This window comes from Silene latifolia, chromosome Y, assembly GCF_048544455.1.
Source record: "Silene latifolia isolate original U9 population chromosome Y, ASM4854445v1, whole genome shotgun sequence".
NCBI lineage: Eukaryota > Viridiplantae > Streptophyta > Magnoliopsida > Caryophyllales > Caryophyllaceae > Silene > Silene latifolia.
Window position 1 is genome coordinate 104843509 of NC_133538.1, and position 25404 is coordinate 104868912.

The window sequence follows — 25404 nt, forward strand, 5'->3', positions numbered from 1 at the left end:
ACAGTGCCACCATTGTCACAAGACTGGACATTGAAGGAGGAACTGTCCCGTCTACTGTGAAGACATTAAGGCAGGCCGCGTCGTTCCTGTTGGTATGTCATCTTATATTCATATGATTGAGATTAACCATGCAAGTTTCGGAACTTGGGTACTAGATACTGGTTGTGGATCTCATCTGTGTAATCATTTGCAGGGCCTAAAGAACATCATACCTCTCGAAAAAGGTGATGTGGACCTGCGAGTCGGGAATGGAGCACGAGTTGCTGCTGCCTCGAAGGGAACATATGTCATCCAACTCCCCAGTGGTTTTGAGTTATTTTTAAATAACTGTTACTATGTACCCAGTTTATCTAAGAACATTATTTCTGTTTCCGTACTAGCTAAAGACGGTTTTACATTTTCAATAAAGGATAATAGTTGTATTTTCTCTTTTAATAAAATGATTTATGGCAAAGCAGTTTCCATGAATGGAATTTATATCTTAGATCAAACCACGGAAGTATTACACATGAATAATAAGAAATTAAAGGTTGGTGACAAAGATCAAACCTATCTATGGCATTGTCGAATGGGACACATAAATGAGAAGCGCATAAAGAAACTCATCGATAATGGGACTATTCCCTCATTCGGATTTTCTGCATATGGCACGTGTGAATCATGTCTCATTGGCAAGATGACTCAAATTTCCTTCAAAGGTGTTGGAATGCGCGCTAGTGACCTATTAGGACTCATACATACGAACGTATGTGGACCTATGTCAATTACCGGTAGAGATGGCTATAGATATTTTATCACTTTCACGGACGATTTGAGTAGATACGGATATGTCTACTTAATGAAGCATAAAAGTGAGTTCTTTGAGAAATTCAAGGAATACAGAATAGGGTACAGAACCAATTGGGTAGAAAGATTAAAGCACTCCGTTCAGATCGGGGTGGCGAATATCTTTCAAATGAGTTTAATCAACACCTGAAAGACTGTGGAATCGCTCTAAAGTTAACTCCATCTGGAACACCTCAATTAAATGGTGTGTCCGAACGGAGAAATCGAACCTTACTTGATATGGTTCGATCCATGATGAGTCACACCGTAGTGCCTGATTCATTATGGGGTTATGCTCTTTTGTCAGCTGCTCTTATACTTAACCGAAGTCCGTCTAAAGCTGTCGACAAGACTCCATATGAAATGTGGAAGGGAACGGTACCTAACTTGTCCTTTATTCGGGTTTGGGGCTGCGAGGCTTATGTTAAGTGGAGACACGAGGATAAGCTTGGCCCGCGATCGGTCAAGACATACTTTATAGGTTATCCAAAAGGAACATTTGGTCATTACTTCTATTCGCCAACCTAACATCAAGTTTTTGTTGCGGCTAGTGCGACGTTCTTAGAGAAAGAATTTCTCGAGAACAAGTCGAGTAATAGAACCTTCGAGCTGTCGGAGATTCCAGAACCAACAACCGAGGAACAGATGGAGGAAGTTGTACCTCCAACTGATGATACGGTTAATATTCCTGAGGAACCTAGGAGGTCGGGTAGAGACTCTCATCCTCCGGACAGATACATTGGTATGGTCGAGGAGAATGATGTTTTACTTCTATAAAGTAATGAACCCGCAACCTATAAAGGTGCTATGGTCTGTTCCGACTCAAAGCTATGGCTCGAAGCCATGCAATCCGAGATGGACTCCATGTATGAGAATAACGTATGGGATCTAGTTGATTTACCTAATAAGGTAAAACCTCTACAGTGCAAATGGCTTTACAAAATAAAGCGTTCTGTAGACGCGCAACCAGATATCTATAAGGCACGACTTGTGGCAAAAGGTTTCACTCAAGTGCAAGGATTGCATTATGATGAGATTTTTGCACCTGTAGTCATGCTACGTTCCATTCGGATAATCTTAGCGATTGCCGCATTTCATGATTATGAGATTTGGCAAATGGATGTGAAAACTGCCTTCTTAAACGGTTATTTGGAGGAAGAGTTGTACATGGTGCAACCCGAAGGTTTCATAGATCCTAAACATCCTAAGAAAGTATGCAAACTTAAGCGTTCCATTTATGGACTTAAGCAAGCTTCTCGGAGTTGGAATCATCGTTTCGACCAAGTGATAAAAGAGTATGGTTTCACTCGATCGGTCGAAGAACCATGCTTATATATCAAGTCGAGTGGGAGCAAGATTGTGTTCTTAATATTGTATGTCGATGACATACTCTTGATTGGGAATGACATTCCTCTCCTATCTTCGTTTAAAGAATGGTAGAAGAACCATTTCCAGATGAAAGATCTGGGTGAGGCACAACGCATTTTGGGAATCCGTATCTACCGAGATAGATCACGACGGACGTTATCACTTAGTCAGGAGTCTTATTTGGATAAGTTTCTTGAGAGGTTCAGCATGACCAACTCCAAGAAGGGGGAACCTTCCTATGACGACTGGGATGCAGTTGAGCAAGTCTCAGTCACCCACGACGCCTGAAGGGATTGAGCGCATGAGTCGTGTTCCTTATGCATCTGCAATAGGACGATCATATATGCCATGATATGCACACGTCCAGACGTGGCATATGCATTGAGTATGACGAGTCGGTACCAAAAGACTCCAGGTGAAACACACTGGATAGCTGTTAAAAACATCCTCAAGTACCTACAGAGGACTAAGGATTGGGTATTGACTTATGGAGGAGATACTAAGCTATGCGCAATCGGTTACGCAGAGGCTAGCTTCCAAATGGACCGAGATGATTAGAAATCTCATTCTAGATTCGTTCTTACTCTTAATAGTGCTGCGGTCAGCTGGAATAGTTCCAAACAGGAAGTTGTAGCAGATTCTACTACTGAGCCATATAAATATGATAAGCAAGGAGGGCACGTTTTCTCCATGAGAATTAAACGTGTACCTGAGTTATAGTAGTTGGTTATGAATTCGATACGTTATCTTTTTCATATACTATAATTTCATCGTTTTATATATAATATTTTGTTTTTTCATGTGGATTGTCTTGACAACATTGAACGCCACAAAGTGAATCAATTACATTATATTTGTTTTGGTCCGTAATCGCCAATGTGAGCTGATAACTCTGGCTATTATATTGTGCAGTCAATTGATGGTGGGTTCAACGAGCCATAAGTTAAACGGTTGACTAATCGATCACAGATACGAGATTATGACGATACCTCGTAGGACAACTTTTTGTGACAACGTAATGGAGTCCTAAATGTTTAAAAACATTCGGTGCCAGGTCGTGGATAGGACATCCATTGTGTACCTAGAGTCAATTCTTTTGACTATCAATTGTCTCTTGAGATTAAGGCAGTCTTTGGGTGACTTTGGTTTCTTTTTCACGGTCTACCGTAACTGGGGCTAAGTAGATTTTTTCTGGGTCATTTCATACTGTGCTTACGTCTGCAGGACTCGAGTTGAGGAAAATATCCATCCCTTATCAAGTATAGTTATTTCTCAGGGCCACTCGAGGAGTTGTAACTGAAATGCATGGCCATGCTCTAATGTTGATTCGTTTATCAGTTAAGTTACTCTCTAGTCGGGAAAACCACTCTTGATACTGATCGCTTGTAAAATACGACCTTTGTGAATTCGGATTTGCAAATTGTTTTACATTGAGTGGGAGAAATTTTAAAGGATATGAGAATCGGTTATCGCACATACACTTGTGAGGACAAGTGGGAGTTTGTTGGAGCTTGTGTCCTCCACAAATTAGTGTGATAACATTTGTAAATCTCTTACAGGTTCACAAGGGTATACTTCGTATATTTAATCAGTTGATTAACGTTTACCTAATAACGGTTGGCTTGCTAGAAAATTTGACGTTATTATCATACAGATGGCGGTGATCAACTGGTCCCTAAAGGTCACACCTATAGGACGTGTTTGAGAAATGTGGTCATAGAAATATAATCACATTGATGCCCAAAATGACTAAAAAGTTAGTCAATGTGTTGATGAGATAATTATTCAATGAAAATTAAATAATATTAAGTTGAGACGAATTAATTGTCAATTCGTAAATTAAATATAATAAGTTATATTTAAATTTAATATATATAAGGTTAGTTTGGACGAATTAATCTGTTAATTCGTAGTTAAATATAATCAGTTGTATTTAATATCAACAAGTTGAATGTGTCATAATGGTAATAGTGAGGGTACACATACCAAGAGGTCATGGGTTCGATCCTCACTAGATGACAATTTAACACACTTTATTGGCCGAAAATTAGGAGAATAATATATTTCCTAATTGAATTGGTAATTCGGTCTATATAAGAGAAAAGGGAAGAATTATTTCTACCCTAATGCTTTTTCTTGACCTTACCTCCTCTTTCTCATCACAAGAACACAAAGACAATAAAATTTTACAGAAAATTTTAGATTGATTTCTAGCATAATCAAAGGGCATATCTCAGATCGTCTTGGGTGCAACTAATAGGCGAATATCAATTTTGATATTGTTCTTAGGCCATATATGCTAGGACCAAAGGTTATTTCTGAATCATTTACTCTTGTTTATGTATTTTATTTTATGACCATTGATCATCTTTATTAAATCGTTATAATCCTTCTAGTTTAAGGGAAGTACACAGATTTATTTCCCACATATTTTCCTTTGGTGACTCAAAGAATCGATTTGAGATAACTCCCTCTGATCATAGACCAAAGAGGTAGAACTAATTTTGTAAAAATTTCCTTCTGGTGTAGGCGCACTCGAAAGTGGAACCTAAGGATGGATATGGGTTTGTCCCGTCCTAGGTAGCAAAGTATTTGAAGACTCCGTGTCTGGGTCAAGGTGAAACTGGATTGGATATTTGGAATGTGGAGCTTGGAAATAAGAAGCTTTGATGAGTAAATCTCTAGAGCTTGATTTTGTGGAGTTAAGGCTCGATGGGATTATGACTTGTAATATGGCTTGGAAATGGTGACTCTTGGCTTGATGTAGTCTGAGCACATAAAGGTAGGTTAAAATAACGTGTGATCAAATTTCCATGTCTTGGCCCTAACGGATGGGTATACTTGACAAGCTTGAGAGGATTCTCAAAATTCCTAACTATCTCCCTATAACGGTCTTGAGAAGGACTTAGGGTGTGTGATGCGTGAAAGGCTAAGGGAGGGTGCTAGCTGACCATCTTCATCGATGTCTTGATTCTATATAGACTTCAGCAGTATTCCGTTTAGCATTTGATTTCAGGCTTGTTCTTGATTCAGACTCAGATTCTTGGTCTAGAGTATATCTCGACTTTTTGCTCAGATTCTTGATTCAGGTTTTTTTTTAAGATAACTTTGACTTTGGGTATTGACATTGACTTGATTGAGCCTTCTCTTTTTTTGGCTCTTTTGTCTTGGATTATAGGCATAACTGTGTCCTTGGATATTGATCTTTGTCATTTCTCTTGATTGAGCCTTTGTCTTTGATCATGGCTCGTATCATCTTGGATTTGATTGCTACTATGGATTTGGGTCAGACTAGCACCTTTGGCGTGAAACGGGTTGGTCTTTAGTAACACGGGTTATTTATTGTGGGGAATGGGCTTGCCTTCTGTCATGGATCGTTAACAAGGGAGATGGTCTGGATTCGTCCTAGAATCTCTTGAGATAGGCTCATACTAAACTAGGGTTATAGTGAGGTTTCTATTGCCAGACATGGAATAGGTTATAAAATGGACACGGAGTATCATGTCCTCTACAACTTGGAATGGAACATAATTTAAGTGCACTCACATCGACTGACATGTGTTGTTTGTTCGTTTTAAAATGTCTAAAATCAATTCTCGTTGTCACAGGAAAAGGTAAAGGAAGAGATAGGATAGAATATGTGGATTGAAAAATCGTACTTTTATTGAAATGAGTAATGAATTTATAGACTCGAGAAGACATGTGACTTGTGGGACAGCCCCCCATGTGGTCACTAGTAATGGAAATGGACGCAAAGAAAGATACTAGCATAATTATGGGAAACAAATCCTAGGACTCGGACTCGGACTCTGACTTTGATCCAATCTTATATCTAGAATCCTAATCATCATTGTTATCTTCGGGGAATCCTCTTTTAGCATCTGGTAGCTTGAACGTCCGATCTTGATCGTTGAATGATTTGAGAACCCTGTCCTCGTTGTTTGGGGTACTAGAAGGGTAAAGGCCCAAGAGACCTTCCTGTCTTTGAAGAGTAAGACACCCATGAGGGTCATTCTTTTCTCTTAAAGGACCGAGGGTCGATAACGATATCTCGCCGCGATTGAGCATATAGTGGATGGTATATTTGAGTTTGGAACATGCTTAAGTGTCGTGTCCATTACCCCTATGGAATAAGCAATTTTGAGAACAGTCCCAAAAGCGACCTCTCCTCTCGTACTTAGGGTCTGGGGTTGGACCGATCGGTTGGATCAGTCCTTTGGCAAAGAGTCTTTTAAAGGCGACCGTATAAGGCATGCTTAAATTGGAGAATGACCTTGGAGGCTGAGTTCCTCTTTCTAGTGAAGGTTCTATAACCTTTACGTCGGTAATGCGGATTGTTTGATTGTTGGGTATTTGAGAGTCTGTTTTCCTTCTTTTCACCAAATTATTGGTGGATCGTTCATCTTCTTGATCATCCGCGATGTTGAACTCCCTATAAGGTCGCTTAGTTTCTGTATCCGAACTAGTTAGGAGCAAGACAGAAATCTTACCATCCTCAATCCCATCTTGTATGACATGCTTGAGTTTATAGCAATCTTCGGTATCATGCCCCCTACCACATATGGTATTGACAATACGAGTTGCCATCCCAAAATTTAGATTTCTTTTCTGGGTCTGGGCTAGGCTCTATTAGTTGAAGAAGACCTAGAGAGGATAATTTGTTCAAGGCTAGGGCATAAGGTATGCCTAGACTTGTGAATGACCTGGGAGAGTTGTTAGGTTTCTTTGACGAAGGCTCCATGAGGTTGCCTTTGTTGATTTTGATTCCTGGTTGACAAGGACTAGGAATAGATTGCTCATTTGTTGCATTCTCCTTAGGACTGTTAGGTTGAGAGTTTGTCCGGACACTCTTCATTTTGAGAGGTTGGCATCAAGCTTCTTACCCATTTCATCAAACTGATTCTCCGTGTTGGAAACCCGAGAGGTTAAGTTATCAATGGCTTCCTCTAACTTGGAAAATTTATTGTTGAAGGCAATGGAAAGCATGGGCATTCCACTTTGGATATCATCCTCCTCGAGCGCTTTGATCTCTTTATCATCAAGAGGATTGAGGGATAATTCTTCATCATGATTAGTGCTGCTAGACTTAAGAAGGTTGATCCTCTCGAACCGCTCGACAGAAGATGGCACTGGAAACTTGCCCTCTTCGATCATATCTTGGATGGTATGTTTCAAGAGAAAACACTCTTCAATATCATGGCCTCTACCTTGGTGATATAGGCAGTACTTATTGCCCTTCCAGAGGTTCACCTGCTTCTCTAAAGGTGGATCGGGAGTCAAACCTATTCGATGTAGCTTACCTTAGGCAGAAAGTCCCTTCAAAGCATCAGCATAATTAAGAAATGCCTCAGCATAATTAAGAAATGCCTAAATAAGAAAGCACCCTTTGATGCCTCCCACGTTTCCTTTCGGTTGTTTTTGGCTTTCTAGGACGATAGTTATTGCAAGAGGTAAGCTTTGGACGACCTAGACTAGAGGTTTCTCTAAGTGGCGTGTTCTTTTCCACCATCCCATTTTCAAGGGCGTGGACGCGAATGCTCAAATTTTCCACTATAGCTTGAACTCGTAGGACCATGGCATAAACGTCTTAGAGAGACACGGTGCTTGTGGCTTGAACTGCTTCATGACTGCTGATTGACAGAACTTGATGGATTCCTACTTGACAGAAATGACGCGCATTACAACTCGATTTGATATGGGATCACGCATACTTAGGCAATAAGCAACGAACACAGGAAGGGATAAGTAATCACGAGGATAAGATGACAAATCTAGACTTGACTTGTGAATTCGTGAAATGTTGTGAGCGACTTCTCGTATTTGGATTCACGATGCTTGACTTTAATTTAGACTCGAGTGTTGACTTTGATAGAATGACCCTTATATGGTTGACCTTATTGACGGGATTGATGTTGGCGTGATTCTAAGACTTGTGTTTAAGATAGACTTGACTCGAGGTTCGGGTATGTGTGTCCCGAACGTGTCATTAGGAGAATTCGAGAGACGAGTTTTGAAACGACTCGACGTGTTAGCCTCGAGTGTGTGAGTCGAGGTGTGGAAATGTTTAGATCCTAACTGAATTGGGATAAGGGTCTAAAATGACGGCGTGACGCCTTAGGACTTGATTCGAATTTGAAAAGACTTAAAATGTAAAGGAAGACGGGTTTATAACCTGACAGAGTTCCGACTAGGACATAGTCGGTTTGAACTTTAACTCTAACTTAGCCCAATTGAATTTACATATTTACATTTATAGGGTTTGAAAATATTTTGGTTTAAGACGTGTTTTTTGTTTTATTTTTTTTTGGACTTTTTTAAGTTTTTTTTTTTGAGAATTTACAAAGGATTATATTTATAGAGAATTTAAAATGGACTTGAACTTTGAAAATGGAATTTTACAGAAAATGATTTTTGAAAGAAATGGATTTTATATTTAAAAAAAATTGGACATTATTTAATTTACAAAATGGATTTTTGAAAAGGTTTTTTTGTTGGAAAATTGAAATTCGAAAATCGAAAAATTCGGCATTATCTGGTTTACCATTGTGATAATTGAAAGGTTTGAAAAATGAATTTTATTTTTATTGACATTATTTAGTGACTGATTTGGAAAACACACATAAACAGACATTATAACGGTATGCTGAGTGCATTTAAGAGGTTTTGGCTTAAAAGGGTGGGTTGCCATACCAAGCAATCAAGCGCTGGTCTGTGGAGAGGTCCGTGCAAAACATGAGTAAGGTCGGTTCCTAGTCCATTCCCTCGAGTAGTGAAAGCTTTCGATACAAACATGAGTACGTACCAGGGTATGGTTGACGTCAATCGCTATCCATCTTTAGGCCCAGATAAGAATTTGGACCGTCCAGACGGGACGATTGGTCGAATGGGTTGGGTTAAGCCTAGGAAGGCCAAATAAAATGACCTAAGAAGGTCGAGTAATGAAAACAGACAACTGTCTCGTATAAACTATTCCCTAACCTTGTTCAAGTTTCACCCTTGGTAACACGTAAGTGTATAATCCCCAGCGGAGTCGCCAAACTGTGGACATGGGCCACCCGCGCGTTGGTTTCGAGGCGGCGACACTTCTCCCACGGAACCTTGGTTTGCCACAGCACGTCATAGGCCGTTACCGATTGGTGTGGTATTGAAACCGGTGAAAGGTTGAATAAGCCTGCATTTGTGGAGTCGCCACCAATTTATTATGGAAAAATTGAAAACCGTTTGAATACCTCGTGTCATGTCAAGACACAAAGTAATGACATGAACACTAAGAACTCGTTACCCTTACCATTCTATGTCTAGAATGACTCTCAAAGATGCCAATGGATGCGGATGTCTAGAGATAAAAGGATTAAGGGGTGAGGGTACGTATTAGGAAGTTCTTTAATTCGAACACCTAATCCCGCCCGCCTCGATAGCGGCCTCTACGAATGATTAGGGAAATTGTTCATATTTGATATGTCGTCGATGTAATGCATGCAATGCAACAAACGCAGATTAATCCTAGCATGTGAGATTAGACTAAGTCGGTTAACATGTAATTTAGCAAACAACGTGGATCGAAGTTGCAAGTTAGATTCAATTACATGTGAGAAATCAAGTAAATAAATCATACATAAATAATAAATACGATAAATAAATTACAATAATTAAAATTACAAAAATTACAATGATTACAAAGCTTCTTTGATCAACGTCGAAAGCACACTCAAAACGGGATTTGAAGAAGAAAATAAAGAAAATAAAATTAGAAATAAAAGTGTGAAAATACGTCAGATTAGGAGCGATAATATGACTAATAGTTGATTAATTACGTAATTATAAGCTACGTCAAAGTGAGAAAGAGTTCAGGGACAGAAGCCAACCTAGAACAGGCCCAGCATCTGCTGCGTCCTCTGGAAGAGGTGCAGCTCTTCCTGCGTCTGTTCACCAGTTGGACTCTGGCTGTGATGTCAGAATCGCGGGTTGTTAATGTTCATTGGTGAATTTAAGGTCGATTATTGTGATTAGACTTAAGCTGAAGTAATTTAGCGGATTACATGCATCTGGAACCGTCATAAAATGAATTAAAGGTGAGAATTTACAGCGGTTTACATGATTATGACGAACTCGTGTCGGATTTAATAAAGGAACAAACTTGGAACTTGAAAACGAAATTGAATCAAATAAATTGAAATTAAACAAACTATGTACAAAAGACAAATTCCAGAGACTTGATATGAACGAATCGAACCTCTAAAATCCGGGTTTGAATAAGATGACGAAAACTCGCAAATATTGATTATAAGGGGTTTAAGTCGAATTAATCGATATAATTTGAAAAGGATTAATAAAGACATGATTTATGTATTGATACGAACAAAAGAAATGAAGAAATAAGAAAAATAAGAAAGATTGCAGAAGGTTGAGGAAGAAGAAGAAGCAGGAGCAGCAGCAGCGGCAGCCTCAGGAAGAGGCGCAGCATATGCAGGAGCAATTCTTCGAAGAGGCGCAGCTGCTGCTGCGTTTCTTCTCGACATCAGACCTCCGTTGTTTTGTAAATACGGTTTTAAAAGATAGTTTTTAAATCAGTTTTTGAATGTGCTCTTAATATAAATCTACATTAATTGATACAAAGTTAAAATTACAATAGTAAAATGGGATTTTACACCCTCAGACTTACATGTTAGCGTCGCGAGATTTAACTAAAACGGTTTTTTAGTGGTAACTCGACTCGATCTATGCAAATATGAACGTGCCCTTGAAAAATGAATTAAAAGATTGATTAATTGATTGTGGAGTGGTCAAATTGGTCGATCATGCAAACGTGACTGGTACTCAGAATGATCTGAGCTTACGTGGTCGATTGATCAAGCACGTAGGCGTTGAAAGCAAAAGGGTGGTCTAGAATGCAAAGAGAGAAGAGAAGGGCGGACACTCGCGTGAAAAATATGTGAGGTGAAGGCTTCTATTTATACTAATCACACGGAGGAATTATGGTAAGGGTAGGATATGGAAGGAAAGATCCGAAAACAACCGACTTAGGTTGAAACACGGAAACTTGGACAAAAAGAAAGCCCTGAGAAAAGGCGCAGCAGGTGCTGCGATCCTTGGAAGAGGCGCAACACTTACTGCGTCCTTTCTCGGGTAGTATTCTTTTGCGGAGAAAACGCGTTTGACAGCCTATCGTATTTTAGGCATAACTTTCTCTACAAGACTCGGAATAAGGTGATTTTTGTAGCGTTGAAAATTTAAGAGAAATATCTAGAACTTTCTGTGAAATAAGCCTGGCCCAAAAAAAGTCGTTATCACCTCGTAAAGAGGGCCTAAAGGTCGGGTTGTCATTTTAGCTAAATGAAATGCACATTTTGCAGTGTAAACTTTAAGTTTAGCCCAAACAAGTGACATGGGACTCAAAATGAGATATACTCATTACATTTTATGACATCCTAACCTTAGGTAGACAAGCACATTGCTTTTTGACTCGGGATTTGACGGTTTTAGGAAATGAAGGTTTTTGACCCAGACTCCAAACGTACTCTAATTACTGCCAAAACGACCGTAATGACACCTAAATGACAACCAAGGGATAGACACAAGTGTACGAGTTACCTTTTATTAACCGATTTATAAAACGTCATAAAATCACGACATATGCTAAACATGCGGCCCAATCATCACTGGGTGTTTGGCGGGAGGTGCAGAAATGAGGTATCTACATTGTGTTAAATGTTATATTATGTTACGAGAATATTCCGTTTGCTAGTCATGTATATCTTGTGTCTTTTTACGAACCATAATTTTGGTAACAAATTATTATTCCTTATCCCCTTTACCGAAATTTTTACCTAAATTCTATCTTTTTACCTAATATCATCTTACAATATTTTCAAAAAGATTTACCCTACCCTACCTCACCTTTCCTAATCTTTTATGTAAATATGATATAAAAAAAAAGGAAAGAATCATAGTCATATCTGTAACCGTCAATACCCTAGCCTAATCTTACCATTATACAAATTGCCTCTAAACTCATAAATACCCCACCTCCCTCACGTCTCCATCACCCTCACAATTCTCTAAAAATTTACTTTTCTTAAACCTCTCCCACACTCAACCTCACCATCAATCGTCATCATGTCTCCACCAACAACTCGCCTCAACTCACCATCAACTCGGTTCGCTACTAAGACCGGGTCATCCAAACCACCATGCAACAAGCCTATTCAAACCACAAACACTTCCTCACCTCAATCAAACCCCAAACCTACTAATCCCGATCATAACCAGGTTGATACCAATCTCGAATGAAAGCGTCAGAAGCTTAATAAGGGTAAGAAGAAGGATGTTGGTAACGAGGGTTCGGTTGAAGAGACCGAGGTGGTGGTTAACCGAGATGGTTCTCAAAGAACCTTGTTCCGAGAATATATGCCGAATGCAATGATGATGGGTCTTGATAAGGTTCGATTTACCACGGAGGATAGGACTCGGGTAAATCATGTTATGAGATACGGTATTCATGGAGGACGGTCCTATTCCGAAAAGTGGTATGCAAAGGTTGAAGCTTTACAATTTTTCAAGGATTTCTTGACTTATCAAGAATGGACCAAGATTTGCTCCTTAATCGGTCTCATCTATCCTATCGAGGTAATTCAATTCTATGCTTCGGTGTCTATAAAGAAGAATGTGTTGCATGCAATGGTAAATGAGTCCGAAGTCACCATCTTCCTTGACGATTTTTGCACTCTGTTTTCCGTCCCTGATGATGGGGTGGAAATTAACCCAAGTGCGGAATGGGGGGATGTGACGGAGGAAGAAAAGCTTCAAATTAAGAGGTCTTTTGATGATGGTGCTACGGAGTCAAGTAACATGTTGGCGGGTATGTTTACACCCAAGTTAAAATTCTTTTTAAACTTTTTATGGAATATGGACGTTCCAAGGAGGGAGGCCGTGATAAATTGTCGAGCTATGAGATGGTTTTAGTCTCCAAATGGCTCGAAGGTGTTAAGGTTAGTCTTCCCCCGACTAATTTTCCATCATATTGTCCAAACTAGTATTTCCGTCACCGAGGAAAAATTTTATACTACCTTTGACTTACCGTTTGGGATGTGGATTTCTCGAATTTTGGAACACAAGGGGGTTTTCGGTCCTACTAGCTATGGGGTCATGGTCAAAGACAAGATATGTGAGACACATATCAAATTAATGAAAATAGCCTTGGTTGGACCCGACTTGATCATCTTGTCCAAGGGTAATGTGGTGGCAAAGCCGGATGTGATGATAGTCGTGGAACAAAAATTGGATTCGTTCATGACAAGTATTTGTGAAAAATTGGATGTTCAAAATAAGTTGCTTGTGGAGTTTGTCACGAGAATGGGAAAAGGAAAAGATAGGGCTCTGGTTTCTAATGGTTCAGGTAATGCCGAGGTCCTAGCCTATTTACATGGGTTAGAAGGACGTATTGAAGCTATGGCTCGTGATGCGGATAGAGAGGCTAAGGAATGTTTTCGTCATTCCGGGTCATTGGCTAACTTGGCTAGTTAAGGAGGGGCTATTTGGCGTGAAGGGAAAGCTATGCATGCAGATATGGGGCTTATTTTCAAAGCTACTAAGTCCTTGTCGTTGAAGGTGCTTTACTTTGAGGCGTGTCTCACGGCACAAGCCAATCTTGTGCGGTCTTGCTTCGATCATCTCGAGACTCTTGAGTTTAGGACTCGTCCCGGTTATGTGAACCCCAATGTCGTGAAACGCGACCATGCCTAAACCCGTCCTAAAATCCTATTCCTTGCACTTTTCCTTTTTAGACTTATATTTTGGATAGTTGTCTAAATTCAGACCATTTTGGCTTTATACTCTATTCGGCCCATTAGGCATTACTACTTGTTATCGTATTCGGCCCTTTGGCATTAAACTCCTTGGTTTGTATTAGACATATTTTATATTTTGCATGCTTATCGTCGATTACTTTCTCGTTTTATAATCTTTCTTTGCATGATTAATACGTATCTCGGTCTATATTATTCTAGTTGTTTTATGTCTTTTCTCATCTTTTCGATGATGTCAAGAGAGGGAAGAAAATGACCGCAACTTAAGTATTTGCCTAAGCTTGCTCCTTGTCAAAACCTTTAATCTCTTAAGGTCCTTAGAAGCTATACTTTGTATATAAGTGGATTGTTCTTGCATTCAACTGACTATGACTTTTATAGTATTATGTTGAGGGGGAACTTACACTTAGTCACAAATCGTAAGAGACTTGTCAACATCAAAAAGTGGAAATTTGTTGGACCATATAGACATATGATTAGTTTTGATAATGACAAGTATGTACTTTATATTATATATACTCTTCCTTGTAATCATTTGTTTTGTCTTTAATAGATTGATTAAAGTTTACAATTTGAGCAAGTAATGTTATAGCAATCTTGGCTATAACATTGGAGATTTATGAAGCATCATTCAAGTAATGGCTCGATCAAGTCTATAACAAGCTCAAGATGAAGAGCTTATGATCAAGATAAAATGATGATCCTATCACTGAAGATCTCCAGGAAGATTAGCTAGTATAGGACTTCGTCTAATAACGATATCTTAAGAAGTAATATTGGGAAGGTAAAGTTATAGCTATTTCACCTATAACTTTACTTACCAAACTTAAAGTTATAGCTATTTGTACTATAACTTTGGGTTGCATTTTAAGGCACAATTTTAATAGTTTTAAAATCAATTTTCAAAAGATAAAATTCTTCAAATATGTTTTGAAATCATGTGTGTATATGATAGAGATGAAATACGGGTTGTTTAGAATGAATAATTTACGTTATCCTATTGGTTAGTAAAACGACTTATGAGTCGTCATGCTACCTAGGGTTTGCTAAATTATCTAAACCTAACCCTAATCTACTCCTTGATATTTTGACGTAGGATTTTGGCTAAGATGGGCTTATGAGCCGTGTGGAGGCCGAATTAACTCCCTATGCAATTAAATAATATTAGGTCAAATTCATAATATATTGCTATAAGATATTTTCATATCTTATCAATTATATTAGATTTACCCTATTTACTTAATCAAAATATTTAGTAGATTAAATTAAGAAGAGGTAAGATTTATTTCTTATGAAACAAACTACCATGCCTCACGGCACACTAGGGTTTCGACCAAAAACCTAGTTTCTCTCTTATACTATATATACACATGATGTTCATTAATTCAAATAAGCTTTTCAAAATATAAAAATTCCTTGCAAACAATTTGAGTTTAAATTCTAATCGAGTATTTTTATTGTTTTGCAATTGAAAATCTTTTACGAAAAGTTGTGCTCTTTAATTTGCGTATTGTTTCTTAAAGTTAGGTTATGAGATAATAGTACTTCATATTGTTTCTACTCGTTCAATTGTGTGAACACCTAGAGGAACAATCAAGTGCTTTCTTAGTAACTTAAGATAGTCAAAACCGAATATCTAATGGTATTCAAATTGAGTTATAGTTAGAGTTAGTTATACGAGTGGGTTGATAATTTTGTAATCCGGAAAAAGGTACTAAAATTATTAATCGAGAATAGTGCACGTAGGCTTCGACGTGTGAAGCTGAACCACTTCAAATATCGTGTGTCCTTGCAATTTTCTTTATCGTTCATTTCATTACGTTTATAAATCGTTTAGTTAATTAGTTAAAGTTTAATCAATAAACTTTAAATAATTAATTATTTAGATATAAAATAAAAAGTGGGCATAAGTTTTTAAATACTCAATTCACCCCCCCCCCCCCCCTCCTCTCGAGTATTTCGACTTGGACAGACTCTTCAGTTGCGTCTCACTTTATTTATTGAAACTGACGTGTTGTGTGTCTGTGTAATTGTCACCTTTTTCCGGGGTGGCGTGTGTTGATCCATATGATACTTCCGATCATTTGGGGAGCAGGTTATGTACATGTTATCTTTGATAGCACGTCGGAGATGGTACGAGCCTTGATGACATCCAAGTCGAGTATAGTTGGCTAGAAGAGTATAGTTGTCATCAGTTGTACTTTCCTTCGTTTATTCATTTATGGTTTGTAATCACTAAACTTGTTATTTATATAAAGCGTTTATTAATTATAATTCCGATTTCACTGCCTCGGAAAACTGAGACGGTAACATCTCCCAATCACCTTGGCCGGGTAAGAAGAGGGTGTTACAAAGTGGTATTAGAGCGACGATTTTGAAACCTAAAATAATGAACCAAAATAAATCTAGGAGTGTCTAATAAAATGAACCCGACATGAGTATAATAAGAGGTCGGTTTTGGGTGAGTAGGATCCCTCAATTAAAAACTAGATCCTATTGTTTTGGTTGGTCACTACGTGGGAGGTTATGAGTTAGGAAACGTGAAGTGAAATGTTGCATGATTATATGTGTTATGGTTTTGTTGAACATCTTGCATGATTTACTCACTTAAATGAAATGTGACGATGCATGGAAGTTGGATGAAATGATCAGTGAGCGTAACATGTTTTAGAGCGGTTGTTATGCGTCGATATGTGAAGACTATGTGAAATGTGGTGTGATTACGTGTATTCTATAACAATTTGATAGGATTCTTATATGATGTTGTTATTCATTTGGTACATGTTAATATGTGAAAATTGGATGAAAAAGAGTAATGATACGTATGACATGTTTTGAGAATGATTGTTATGTGTTGGTGTGTGAGGGGCGTTAGCCCCGTCCTTTAGCATTTCAATACCCATATGTGTTTGGATTTCACTAGTGCCCTAGTAGGGTGCGATTAGTAATAGTTCTTAGTAAAGTAGTCGATAATATAAGAATAGTAATTCTTAGTCGGAAATTGCAAACCATAGAGAGGCACCCAACCGAGTGCGAGCTAGTACTCGGCCGAGTACCAGTCACTCGACCAAGTGAATCCCTAGCACTCGACCGAGTACACCATTTTTTAGAAACTTGAAAATTTCTGGAAGTAGGTCACTCGACCGAGTGGACGGGCACTCGACCGAGTGGACTACTTGACCGAGTGCCATTTTATGGGGTTGTGAATTTCGTGAGATTTGCATTATTGCCTTATTTCTTGTATTTCTTCATCATTTCTCATAACAAAAGTTACCAAAATCTCTTTGAAACTTTTTCAAAACTCCATTGTTAATGTTTGTTGCTTGGACTTAAGCTTTTTACTCCATTTTATACTCTTAATTCATGATAACTAAATAATGTGAGTGGTTTTCTCATTTCTCTTAATTTTTCCCAATTTGACTTTGTTTAAATCCACGCTATTACTCTTAATTTTTCAATTAATTGCGTGTTTTATTTGATTTATGATATTAATCAACATTTTATAACATTTATGATGTCAAGTATAAAATTTTATATTGAATTTTGCCCGAAAATATGTATTCTCGAGTCAATAATTTGATTTGGTGTTTGTTGCATGGTTAATTATTTAACACGGACTAAAGTTGTGTTGTCATTGCTAACTCTTGTCATACGTTTGAAATTTTATCTTGAAAATTTTGTCCCAAAAATTTTGAAACTTTAAGGTTCATGCGTAAGTTTTGATTTTTCGTGTTTAAAAACTTAGTTTAGTTGACCAATGATGCTCAAGAATCTTGTCGCACTTAAGTTTTGATTTCTCTTTATTAGTAATGGCATGTATTACTTTGAATCAAAATTTCATCTTAAAATGTTATCCAAATCTTTTGAAATTTGATATTAAAACGAACGATTTTGATCTTTGCACTCAAACCATGACCTAATTGTTTCTTGGTATTTAGTGCTTGTTGATGTTGCATTGTGTTGTATTAAGCTAGCGGTTTTTCCTTATAAAACGTTTCAAACTTTGGCATTTATGTTAGTTATACCGACAAATCCGATTCTTTTATACTCCATTTTTGTCTAATTATGTCATAAAGATTCAAATGTTGTTTAATGATGTGAAGCATGGTCTAAAAATTTGAAAATCTTATCTTAGAGTTTTCTTGATTTAATTGAGTAACAAAACTTCAATTTTGTTAATAATGCTACGCATTGTCTTAAATCGAGAATCTTACCTTAAAATTTTGCCCAATATTTTTTCTTATATATAATAGTGTATGTGATTAAATTGTGTACTTAAAACATAGCTTCATCGTTTCGTAATGTTACAACCTTTGTTAATAATGTGTTGTTTTTCCTATATATAGGTAAATGCTTTGTTTACCTTGTGGGTGGTATGGTTTGATGGGTAAAGACATGTAGACACACGTGGTTATGATTTAGAGGATTTGGAACGAGAGTAAGTCGACGAGCTTATGAGGGAAAAGAGACAAGTGCTAATAATATGTGATGAGTAGTGTTGCATCTTTAAAGTTACGCATGTGAAACGTGTGTTTTATTGGGATTGATGTAAGTTTGTTCGTTTGATATGGATTTGAACCGTGTAAGTAGGTAGGCGTGTAATCTATGTTTGGAAATTAGGAGTAGTAGAAAATGATTTTAGCTTGCGTAAGGTGTCTTGAAATGAGTAAGATAATTGTATGAGGTAATTTGTGGATAATGAGTAATGTGTGAACTAGGTTGAATATTTGTTGAGTGTTGAACTTAAGGATAGTGAATGAGGTTTGGGTTACATATTAAGAAATATTATTGTTGAACATGACGTGGAAACTTTGGTGGAACAATGAGAAAGTAATTGAGGTACCTAAGGGTGAGATAAGATGATAACTTGGGTTGTTCATAGTTGTGGGAATGTAAATTGAATTCAAGGATTGATGAGAATTGAATGATGGTAACAAGACTCTACGAAATAAGAATATAAGAGGGTACTAGATGGGACTTAAGGTGATCAATGAGATTGGACGGTGAAAGATGTCTAGTAAAAGTCGTAGTAAGAAATGAATGGTGAAACTATTTGAAAGTTATTGTACACGTGTGAAATGGTAACTGATGGTTATATTATTATACCGACGTCGGTTTTTCGGGGAGTGTTATTTTGTGAGATAAAAGACGAGGTTGTCCATTGAAATTCGATTTTTCGAGGGTGTTATTTTGTGAGATACAGTTGAGGATGTAGCACTACCGATTGGCCTCCATGGTTATGAATTTAAGAGTGCGATATGTGATGCGGGTGGGCCCAATTGTACGGTTAAAGTATTTTCATTAATTATGTGATATCGCATGACTGTTTAATTTAAGTAGGTGTATAAGTGTGAAAATAGTTATGTGAGAATGACCGCATAAATGGTAACATAGATGTTATTATTGTCGTAGGTGATATTAGTACCATGACCATGCGATTACATGAATGTGATGGGTGTTAATGTGATTATTGTGTTTTGCACTACTGTGCGTTTGTTGGTGACGGTAGCGTGATACATTCACCGGGTATAGGGGGAATGCAATGCTTATGAAGCGAATTTTAAAATATCATGTTGTATCATGTTTTGTTTTAGTTGGTTTGTAATAATTGCCATGAGACCGTGAGTTTGTTTTAATTTGGTTATTTGATGGTGTATTAGTCATCATCGGAGTCTATTAGCATTTGTGTGATGAAATAGGAAAGTTTGAAACCGAGTTGAGAACGAAAACCTTCTACCCAAGTGACACTCGACCGAGTGCACCATGCACTCGACCGAGTGGTTGACTACTCGGCCGAGTGGCCTCCTATACTCAACCGAGTGGCCTGCCTTGACCCTTGTTTTGTTGATATTCGACCAAATATTGAGTGTGCACCCTTATTTCGCGATTTATATTAGTTGACTTGTGTTTGAATGAGCATGTTGACCCTACATGGGTGATATTTTGTGAATTGTTTACGTTTGATTTTATGGTGTGGCACTTTGCAAGTAAATGGAAATCGTTGATTGGACATGAGTGGATTGATGACAGAAATGATATGATAATTTTGTTTGATGTGTGTTAATCGACATGAGTTTATTTTATTGTGTAAAAGTAAGATAACTGATCATTTGCATGATTGTGTATTGTGGTCTTTCGTATGAGCGGAAGTGTTGATGATGGATGGGAACGGATATGGAAAAATACATGTGTGATCATGTGGTGGATTTGACGCGGTATATACGTGGCATGATGTCCGAAAATGGGAATGTTGAACATGGTTGAGTCACATTACGAATAATTTTGCATTAATTGATTATTTGTTGGAGTCCGCAAATTCGTGATTGTTGTCCAGACATGTGAAGGTGCAAAATTTGACATGATATAGATGTGTAATAATAACCGAGTTACACCCCGTGATAGATATGTATACTTATAACCAACATGAATTGGGGGTTATTTAAGAGATTATAGATTGGAAATGTGGGTTTGACCTAGCGCTTGACCTTTTGGGAGGCTTGTAGAGGAATGGAATTATAACTATATGAGATTTGATTACGGACTTGCAATAAGTAAGAGAGAGTGTTGAATCTCAAACATAGTCATTTGTTGAATTTAGTAATGAACGTATGAGAACACATTATGAGGTTTGATAGTTGAACTTCGGGACAAAGTTCTCTTTTAGAGGGAGTGAATGTAACAATTGGGAATTTAAAGCATGAAAACGAGCGTAATATGCACTTGAGTAACGTATGAGTACAGAGAGGATATACGATAAAGGAAAACATGTGAGCTTGTGTGAGCCTGGTGAGAGAGGTGAGAATCATATTGGCATAATGAGAGTGATGACGACAGTAAGAACCTCGAGATGGTACTTGAATATCGGTGATGAGACTTTAGGAGACTTGAGGAAAGAAGAGAGTGAGGCGAACTTTGGGGACGAAGTTCATTTTAAGGGGGATTCAGAAATATTCTCTGTCCCAGGATGCCGGAGCGCGCGTTGCTGCTTTTATTTTCACTAGACTTAACTTTTCTATTGCTAAGGGAGTGGGCGCCCACATTTTATCTCGGCTGCCCGCCAATTTTTGTAAACTTTTGATTGATTAATAAAAGTTTACATTTTTTTTAAAAAAAACAAATAATAATAATAATAATACGTATATATATATATATATATATATATATATATATATATATATATATATATATATATATATATAGAATCTGGTGAGAACGAACACTGCGTGAGAATGGTGAGAACGAACAAAATTGAAAAACTTAACTAAAACATCACGTGTAACTGCCAACTAAACACAAAACTGAAAACACCATTCCTCTATTCTTGATGCTTTAACACTAAACACTACCCTGACATTTACTTTTGCCCGTCATCACCCAAACAGTGAACCTCTGACGCCGGCAAATTTGTCGTCGTTGACCACCTCCAATGCTAGCGTCGACACGCAACCACCACACCTTATCTTCCGCCAAACACTACCACACCCTCGTCATTGTCGGTCTTTCTCCGGCGACCCAATCAGCGTCATCCTCGAAATATACCGACGCAAGCCACTCAAACCACGGTGAAGTGATGACTTCTTTAATGAGTTGGCAGTGACTAAACGAGAGAGTAAATTAGGATGTATAAAGGGAAGTAACTGATATATATATATATATGGAGCGAGTAAAATTCAATCAACCTAGGAATCATCGCCTATTTGATCCAGGTATTGTTTCAACCAAATTGCGTTCAAATTAGAGGTCTGGAAACTCACCAGATTAGAAAATTTATTGATTAAAATTGGTAGAAATCTACACAAATTTTGAATGTATGTACTCTAGTTTTTTATGTATCTAGCCACTATTTGAATGTATCTTAACATAGATACACATAATTAGTTACTAGGTACTTCAAAATTACTTCGAGATACATCAATATAGAAACCAGGTACATTAATTACCAAATTGATTTTTGCTGAGGGTGGGTTGACGGTGGTGATGATGTTGGTTATAGGTAACTGCTGGATCAGGTACTGGCTTAGAAAAAGTGGATGATTGAAGGTGATTCGAACTCGGCGCCAGGATATGGTCGAAGGAGAAGCGGTTGCTTTTGCGTGATGGTGTTGCAGCGACTTCGGTGGTGACTGGGCTCAAGTGTAAAGGACAGAATCCGGCAGTGGCAGCTTGATGCATGGTGGCGCGGAGGAGATGAGGAGATGAGCTATTCCTTTCCCATTATGTCGGAATTTAATGCACGCTAGTGCCGGTGAGGTGATGTAGGACCTCCGACAATGGCAACCCAAGGTGATCGATGGAGCTTGATGTATGAAGATAAGATGGTGATAGATTAATAGATGACGATGTGTGTTGTGTATGCAGTAATGAGAATGTGGGGATTTGTTAAACATGATTATTTAATTACTGGATTATGATTTTCGTAGGGCCTATATTCAGCGTGTTATTTTAGTATTGGCTGAGATATTCGTTCTCACCGTTTGCACCGAATGATCGTGTGCACCAGATCTTGACTCTCTCCCTCTCTCTCTCTCTCTCTCTCTCTCTCTCTCTATATATATATATATATATATATATATATATATATATATATATATATATATATATATATATATATATATATATATATAAATAGGATCCTGTGCGAACCTAAAGTTCGGTGCGAACTTGCGAACTAAATTAGAAAGGTTAGATTGAAAAACAAATGAGCGGCTTGGATTAAAACTATAACCATCAACCACTGTCCCACCTTATCCCATAACTTCAACATTACAGTGTCACGCACAACATCACCGTCTCCAAAATACAACTAACCCGTCGACACCTTCTCCGACCACCCATACATCGGTACCTCCTCCGACAACCTTATGTCGACGTAGGCAACCTATTTCTTGCCACATCAACTTCCTTGTCGATCTCCCTCACCGTCCCCTTTTCCGATTGCCGACGGTATATTTCTGACCACCGTGACTTGTAACCCGTTACATATATTTCAACGACTCTGATGATTGTGTTTACTAACTAAAATTCCTTTTCAATTTTAGTAGATCTGAGATTGAATATGTGTAATTTTAGAATAAAAAGGTTGTTGGATTGCAGCTATGGTGGTTTTTGCTTCACGTCGTCTGAAGGCTAGGCGGCGGCGAGGAGTTGTGTCAGAAAGAGAACGACGATGCCGGAGATGTCATTATTCAACTCATTGCTGATAATGCCGGAAATGTCACTAGCTGTGTTAGTCTCTGGCAAAGGGGGCGCTGGAGTGAGTAATTGTCGTGGGTAGGAGATGTCAATGATGATGGCAGATGAAAGAAAGGGGAAAGGGTCCGATTACATTTGTTTCCTGGGCATATGGGGTGAGCTATGGTAGTGGTAGTCGCCTCCTTTGTTTTGTGTTTGTTGGGTTTAGTGGTGGATGGTGCTGAGTGCCTTGAAGAAATCACCCGTGTCGTCTAAGTATGCCAGAGTAAATCATTGGCGTTAGTACGCTTCACTAGCTAATTAGATTTATTTAGCTTACGAGATAAATGTTTCTCACAGTTACGTACACTTTTTTACCTTGCTAGATACGGAACATTAGTTGTTTAGTACACATGTGTGTGACGCTAGATACACATGTTTAGATTGCTCAATACACATAATATTTTGTAGTTATTGCATAGTCAAAATGATTTAATTTCATTTATTCTTTTTTTCTAGAAGGTAAGATGGATGAATTATAGTACTATGGATTTCGTGGATTTTGAAGAGTATATTGTGGATATTTTGGCATTGTCATCATTTTGTGAAGATGAAATTGTGAATAGTTGGGTTGTTGAAGGGTATTATTTGATTAATTTTCGGTGGTACTGAAGGTCTGGGTCCTTTATAATGTACAAATAGGGTCAAACATATTACATAAATATTGTTACGTGAAGTATCATTTTCATACACATTTTCTAGTAATTACACAATGAAATAATAATAAAATAACGTCTGTTAGCTATGATAGTTCTCCTCTTAAGCTGCTAGATACACTCCTTTAAACTGCTAGATACATATTTCAAACTAGTTAGATACACTCCTTAGGCGATTGCCTCAGGAACGGACGAAATATGCTGAGGCATTTTGTTGAGGTCACCAACATTTGTGGCAAACACTTGAATATAATGTTGGCCTGGATTTGAACAAGCTTATGCGCCAACACCGGTATCCCAACTATTGACTTGTCGATTTTAGAAAGCGACGGGTGAGTTTCAAAAAGCCTCTCTTCCTCCATTCTGGCTTCCTCATAGCTCTCCTGGCCAATCCTGTTTCTAACACAGACATACCCCAACCCAATACCGACTTCATTATTGGCCACTTTCTTCAAAAGATCATCAGTAGCACGGTCCGCTTTTGTAACCATAGCCAGGGTCCGCTGACCAGTACTATCCACACTTTGGGACAACACTATTGATTCACAAGTCGTAAAATCGACAGTAGCAAATAACACATTCAGTATAATACTCGCCTCTGGAATGATGTATTCCATGATCATCTCCTTAATGCCTCAGCAAAAACTCGAAATCACACGTTCTATTCAACAAAAGTCAGATCACATAATGTAACTAACACTACTGGAGAATAGAATCCACAAGATCTTGTAGTGGTGCAAGCTCGCCCTTGTCAATCAGTCGGAATTCCTGCATGGATCCGATGCTATTAGTACTAAGCATTTCATGACAGGGCAGTAACACTGAAATATTGCATGTAATTAAACTATTGAATGCCACTTGTTTTAAAAATTTCTGTAGAACATGACTTTACAGCAACATTATCAGTTTTACCACCAGACCAGTGGAGGAGTCGGGCAATTTAGTTTTCGGGGTCCCGTTCAATATTTTAAATGTGTACTCATATATACAAAAAATATTTAATGGGAACATGCACAAAAGAATTTAACGCCACGGTGTCTAAACTCTAAAGTTATGGGTCCTATCTAAATATGACCGTCTCAAAGACACTTTCCTATGGCCGGGTAACGTACTTCATAACAATAAAAGCGTCGATAGATTGTTGAACCGTTTTAGTTATTCCACTACTTTTATAAGATAAAGAACATGGAGTTTTTGGCTCAACTGGAAGTGGAAACTTAAAAATGTAAAATGTTCAATATGTCTGAAATCAAGCAGGGAAAATGTTCTCTGACCCATGTGAGATGTTTAATGTGCCAGAATATAATGTTGCAGAGTTTCAGAAAAGGACAGTACAAATGAAACATATAATGTGGTGCAATAAAGTAGTTATATGCTGAGGCATTTTGTTGAGTTCACTAACATTTAAGGTGCTATATACACTCCTTTAAAGTTACTAGATACACCCCTTTAAGTTGCTAGATACACCTCTTTAAGTTACTAAATACATACCGCTAAATACACTCCTTTAAGTTATTAGA

At 37.9% G+C, this 25404-nt stretch overlaps 1 protein-coding gene across 1 annotated transcript; it reads right to left on the reverse strand.

Annotated features, from left to right (window-relative positions):
- Window positions 1-24039: 24039 nt before the first annotated feature.
- Window positions 24040-24501, reverse strand: LOC141628666 (dynamin-related protein 4C-like). Its single transcript, XM_074441772.1, has one exon. It carries the CDS (start codon window positions 24499-24501, stop codon window positions 24040-24042), a length of 462 nt encoding a protein of 153 aa, XP_074297873.1.
- Between the last annotated feature and the right edge of the window lie 903 nt (window positions 24502-25404).

What these genes read in the sequence shown, in the direction of transcription:
- LOC141628666 (XM_074441772.1), bottom strand. Translation starts at nt 24,501, where the DNA reads ATGGAATACATCATTCCAGAGGCGAGTATTATACTGAATGTGTTATTT.